The sequence below is a fragment of the Solanum tuberosum genome, unplaced genomic scaffold (assembly GCF_000226075.1).
Source record: "Solanum tuberosum cultivar DM 1-3 516 R44 unplaced genomic scaffold, SolTub_3.0 scf00038, whole genome shotgun sequence".
Taxonomy (NCBI): domain Eukaryota; kingdom Viridiplantae; phylum Streptophyta; class Magnoliopsida; order Solanales; family Solanaceae; genus Solanum; species Solanum tuberosum.
In genome coordinates this window covers 1,333,283-1,339,281 of record NW_006238966.1, presented here as the reverse complement: position 1 = coordinate 1,339,281, position 5,999 = coordinate 1,333,283, and the positions used below count along the sequence as shown (strand labels likewise).

The 5,999-nt window shown below is 36.5% G+C and overlaps 1 protein-coding gene across 2 annotated transcripts; it reads left to right on the top strand.

Moving 5' to 3' along the window:
• The first annotated feature begins 246 nt into the window (after positions 1–246).
• On the top strand, positions 247–5,469 carry LOC102600551 (uncharacterized). Of its 2 annotated transcripts, none has more exons than XM_006343104.2 (6): positions 247–419; positions 1,975–2,041; positions 2,427–2,828; positions 3,625–3,959; positions 4,758–4,969; positions 5,057–5,469. In XM_006343104.2, exons 1-6 carry the CDS (start codon positions 375–377, stop codon positions 5,103–5,105), a joined length of 1,110 nt encoding a protein of 369 aa, XP_006343166.1. In that variant the 5' UTR covers positions 247–374; the 3' UTR covers positions 5,106–5,469. The 2 variants fall into 2 exon arrangements, with proteins under 2 accessions (XP_006343166.1, XP_015162304.1); XM_015306818.1 differs by having other exon boundaries at positions 247–1,590.
• The last annotated feature ends 530 nt before the right edge of the window (positions 5,470–5,999 follow it).

The following is a 5,999-nucleotide window of genomic DNA, read 5'->3' as shown; positions in this document are numbered from 1 at the left end:
GAAATATATATATATATATATATATATATTTGTAAACTACATTAAAAATACTATAAGTCTCAATAATTGATAATTCAAAATATTTAAAAGATATATAAAAAATTTACGATCAAAGTTAAACTTGTTTAAATCTCAAAATTCAAAATGTGTTACATAAATTAAACAGAGGAAATAACTTTAAAAATATTTATATTATATGACATCTCAAAAGTTTAATTTTCAAATACATAAACTTTAAAAATATTTGTATTACTATAAAATAGGCCACCAAAGAGGGAAATGGAGAGTCCTGTTCTCCAAGTTTTCACATCGAAGCCGCCGCCATTGATGAGCTCCGATCATCAGCTGCCGGAGAAATCAAAATAAGCTTCCCAATGTCGCATCTCCTCCACTTCAGCTGCTACCAGATCTTCTCCAAGGTAAGTTTATAACCTTCTACTCTGTCCTGAGCTAAATCGGTCAGATCGAGAGAACTTCAAGTTTTCCGTCTTCTACCTTTATTGCAGCTGGATACTCCGCCCAAACTATGATTTCAAATCAACAATCCTGAATAATCTATCCTAGCATGTTATTTACTGTGTTTGAATTATCACATTATTTTATTGTTGTTTTCAGAAGCTTTCCTGTAGACTTTTCACTGTTACCTTGTTACTTGCTATTATTCTCCTTAATGTCTTCTTCTTATTACCTGGATTTATTGCACTTGAGCTGAAGGTCTCTTGAAAACAAGTGGTAAATTTTTCCCATATTCTGTCCTCCTCAGACTCCAATTGTGAGATTTTACTTGGTGTGCTTTTTATGGTTGTTTAATCCCATAAAACTTCTAGTTTGTTCTAGAGGACCTGAATACGAGAATTTTGGTTATTATGGGTTAAATCCCATAAATACTAAATTTTATTTGGAGTCATTTATGTCTTTGAACTATCCAACGACTCTTAATTGTCCTTTCTGCGACAAGCACTGAAAGATGAGGCCTAAACATAATATTAGGGATCTTAGAGAAAAAAGATTTTTCGAAAAAATGAGTTAAGGAAATGGTTGTGCTGAAATATTGCAATCACGCTATACAATTGGATAGGCGAAAAGATTGAGGAAGAGTCAATGGGTTGAGGTGATGAAAAAATGATAAGGCAAAAGAAGATGACCTTACACTAGAGGCAGGTTTGATTATCAGTTTTTTTTTTTTGGCAAGAATTGTTTGTTTGGATTTTTTGCAAGAAGTGTTTATTTTGAGCTCTTTTTTTGTTTGGTACAAGTCAAGTGTGTAGTTGAAAAGTTGAAACATGTTGAGAGGAATATATTTGTATTATACTTAAAACAAACTTACTTTTCAGTTTACATCACGACAAATATGAAAATATCATACTTGGTGACACAAAACAGGAAAGAAACAACAAGTTGAACCAAATTTATCTTCTTTTCAAAAATTTATCCTTATTGATAAGGGTACACGTGTAACTAGCATGCCCAAAAGCTAGTATATTACATGGAACAGTCTCTTCTTCCCTCTTGAATAAGGAATGGAATTATTCGTCCTAAGTTACCTATAAGCTTAGTAGCATGTTTCTTGACTTGAACTCTGGGTACATGGTAAGTGGCTTCGTTGTGACCTGATATTCATTGGTTTGTGATGGTACACGGTCTTTTGGCATGCAACTGCAGTTTATACCTTGAGTCTTATGCGTGCCCATATACTGGAAGTACTGAGCTGAATTATTCTCAGTCAAATGATTAGATGATTCTTCTTTTCCTTTTGGGTATACTTGAGTTAAAATGTATTTTCTTGATCTTTTTTCTCTAGTACCGTCGTGCGGTGATCTATGCAATCTTTTTTTTTTTTTTTTTGATAACCGAGAAATCCGTCTGTGACCCGCCCTTTGGACCAATCACAGCCTTCTAAACTCGGTGGATAATGGGCCCGCCCTATGCAATCTTTTGTAGAGTGCTTGTTTGATTCCATGCTTTACCATCCAGGTGAGTGCAGGACCAAGAGTATTCTGCATGCAGAGGTTTGCCGTGGAACGTCTAAGAAATGATAAAGGTAGTCAAATTGGGAAGTTCCTTTCAAAATTAAAATTCTTGTTTATGATGCAATTGAGCCAATTGTTTTCTCTATTAACTGATATAAGTTTTAAGTTGCATTTCCTTTATTCAGAACGGGAAAAAGTTTAAGTTGCATGTCCTCCCTTGAATCTCTTATTCCAGTAAGGGTTGGCAAAGCAAATGTTGCAAATGTTAGTATTTGGTTCACTTCTAATGGAAGAAAATTGTTATTCGATACTTTTAAGTCACTTCTTGTCGCCTTAGTAATAGCAAGTTCCTCAAAGTGAGTGCTTAATCTCTGTTGGATGACTTGCTATAACTTTGTTCTCCTCTTTTTTCTTTTCTTTTTATCCCTTGCCTTGGCTGTCTTCTGCCATCACAAGTTGTTAGGTCACATCATTTCAAGCTTGAAAAGCTAAAGGTGCTGAGAAGTTGTAGTAGGAGGCAATTCAGTTTCTTTGCCACTGCAGAGGACCAGTTGCCCAACAGTGAGCTTGAGGAAGATGTTTCTGTGCAAGAAAGTGAACATCCTAGTGTTGAATACATTGCCTCTGTCAGTAGTTCAAATGCCCAACTTGAAGGTGCTGGTGGTAAGCCTGGGGTACTATCATTCTACAATCGTCCTTACAGAAGGGAGGAGAAAATCCTTGTGTCCACTGCTGCAAAGAACGAGAACATTCTACTATGGTTTGTCGGTCCAGCTGTCCTTGTAGCCTCTTTCATCTTTCCCTCGCTTTATTTGCGCAGGATATTATCAACTATATTTGAGGACTCTCTGTTAACTGGTAAGCAAGGCTTATGTTATAACATGTTTCTGACATATTCATATTTGTTTCATTTAGTTTATCTACCAACCTGCTTTAGCTCCCCAAAAAAAAAACACCCCCCTCCCCACAAGAAAAAGGAACAAAAGAAGCTATGATGATGTTTCTGATCGCATCATCATATTTCTATAACAAATAAATAAGCACATAAGCACTCATCCAAAATTGTGGCAGTACGATATCTTGTGTCCACTGACTCAATGATTTGTATGCAAAACTATTAAAGAATCCCACATCGGATATGGGATGGGTAATTAGTCTCCTTATATGACTTGGACAACTCCTCCCTTTGAGCTAGCTTTTGGGGTTGAGTTAGACCCAAGATTTATTTCTTTACATGGTCCTTCTCAATTCTTTGTTCTCAAATGTTGGGCCCCCATATTGTGCTGACAATGCCCTGGTTAATGAGGTATGTGTGTGCGGGAAGTGTGTAGAGTACCACATCGTATATGGGATGGGTAATTGTTCTCCTTATATGCTTGGACAATCCTCCTCCCTTTGAGCTGGCCTTTGGGGTTGAGTTTGACCCACGATCTATTTCTTTACATATATAAACTAAGAGAGAGAAGACCCTTGTAAGTTATAGCGACTCACATACTATCTGTGTCAATATCAGGTGCCTGTTATGTGGCTGAAATGTCGATCATGTTTGATTGTTGTTACTCGATGTTCATGCTAATGATTTCCTTCTTTAAGTTATAAACAAGCAGTCGTTTCATCGCAGTTTTGCTAAATAAACTGTGCTCTTAACCTGCAGATTTCCTCATCTTGTTCTTCACAGAGGCTCTCTTTTACTGTGGAGCAGCAGTGTTTCTTCTCCTAATAGATCGTTTAAGGAGACCGCTTGAGCTAATATCTTCTGACAGGAAAACTATGCCACCACTCGGATATAGAATATCTTCAATTTCTGTACTAGCACTTAGTCTAATAATTCCAATGGTGACCATGGGGTTTGTCTGGCCATGGACTGGTCCTGCAGCTTCTGCTACTCTTGCCCCTTATCTTGTTGGTATTGTTGTGCAATTTGCTTTTGAACAGTACGCAAGATATATTGACTCGCCTTCATGGTCTGTTATCCCAATTGTTTTTCAGGTAAGGACTAGATCAACTTAGTAATTTCACTTGGAATGTTTTTGTAGAGAGGGAACACTGAACACTGGCCACTGTGATTTTTGTTGTATTGTGGCCCCATGACGTTTAACTTTAAATGTTATCATCCCCCAACACACTCCCTTGTGTTCAACTAAAACTGTTTGCAGCTCTTCTAACTTAATTTTCTACAGTCTGGATGTTTAAACCCTTCCAAATATTTCAAATGACATAGATAAACTTTCTTTTTTTAGTTCCTATAATAACACTACCAGATCCGTGAATGACAGTTTTCTTTTCTCAAACTTTACTAAGTTGACTTGTTAAACTATGTCATGCTTTTATTATCCATGTATACTTTCATTGTTCTAATGGAAAAACCAATTAAGTAGACTCCCCAATTAAGATAGACTACACCAACACAAGAATTTTCAAGTTTGTTGTTGGATGTCTTATTTTATCTTTTACTATAATGTCATACTAGTATCACTGGACATCAGACTTGTAGTTTGTAGTTTTTCTGCTTAGACTGTTTCTGATAACGTTCTGTTTTATTTGCCAAATAACTTCATATTATGTCTCTCCAAAAGCATGAATAGTTTATCCAAATATTCAGTAAGATTGTGCGACTTTACACTGCTTCCCACTTGTCTTGAAGGAAATTTATGCTCCCCCTTGCTGATTGAATAAGTTAACACTTCCCAAAGTAAAGATCCTCAAAAGCAATTTTTGTCTAAAGAATTATACATGTCCCAAAGGAGTTTTATGGTAGTTGATGAGGTTATTTGCACAATTTTACAGGTTTACAGGCTGCATCAGCTGAATAGGGCTGCACAACTAGTAACAGCCCTTTCTTTGACAGTAAGAGGAGCTGAAATGACTGCACAGAACTTGGCAATAAATGGCTCATTGAGCGCACTTCTAAATGTCCTTCAATTTCTTGGGGTGATTTGTATTTGGTCCCTTTCTAGCTTCATCATGAGATTTTTCCCTTCTGCTACAATGGCTGAGGGGTAAGACATGGTTCTTGGTCCCGCACTAAATACTCTGGAAGAGTCTGCACATGCATTCTTCTGGTTAATTGTTTGCCAATGCCACAGGTCTTTTGTGGTTGCGGCAGTTATTTCTTCAGATGGTCCCTGTTGTTGACTTGATCTTTGTTGAATGTGTAAGAACATGAGCATGGAAGCCTCTCAAACATGTTTCACGCTTGCAGAAAAATTCTTGGCAAATGAAGAAACGCGAAGGTGCAGGGTTGCTGATCATATTGTCACCTGTTCTGTTTTTATTCAATAGGCTGTGAATTTGGACAGCACGCACAAAGGAGTTTTACTTCATGGTTATTTCATGTACAGTTTAAATTTTATAATGGGTATCTTCTGCAATTGCAAGTAGATTGCTAGACTACCATAGTAATCATTGTTTTACATATATTGTATCCAAATAGATTTGCAATTGCATGTATTTAACTCTTTGACTCGCTTCTCCTATCTCACTTGCTCTCTCCTCTCTTTGCTCGCCTATTTCCCTATGTATTTGTATTTCAGAATATATCTGATATTCTGAATATACCATAGTAATCATTGTTTTAGAATATATCTAGTATTCCGGATACATGTATTTAGTGTGATTCACATATATTTAGGAATACATATACTCTCACCCGCCTCTCTCCTTCTCTTGCTACTCTTTTCATATTTTAGTGTATCTAGTAACAAATATGTATGTATCTAGGTGTATTTTAACTTGAATTTTGATATGAGTTATTAATTAGTGAGACAATATGTAATTATTTTAACGGATAAGGGCCTAAAATGCCCCTCAAGTATTTGAATTGGTACAAAATTGCCCTTCATCCACCTATCGGTCCTAAAATATCCCTAACGTTCACCTTTCGGCTCAAAAATACCCTTATGTCTAACGGATCACATTCATTAGGTGGATGGAGGGTAATATTGTACCGAATCTCTTACTTTAAGTGCATTTTAGGCCCTTTCCATTAAAATAACTAGTATACGTACCGTGCGTTGCGCAAATATTGTA

Excerpts from the sequence above, each read along its gene's own strand:
- LOC102600551 (XM_006343104.2), top strand. The coding sequence starts at position 375 with ATGTCGCATCTCCTCCACTTCAGCTGCTACCAGATCTTCTCCAAG. Across the intron at positions 2,829-3,624 it reads TGAGGACTCTCTGTTAACTG|ATTTCCTCATCTTGTTCTTC; the intron begins GTAAGCAAGGCT and ends CTTAACCTGCAG. Across the intron at positions 4,970-5,056 it reads TCTGCTACAATGGCTGAGGG|GTCTTTTGTGGTTGCGGCAG; the intron begins GTAAGACATGGT and ends CCAATGCCACAG.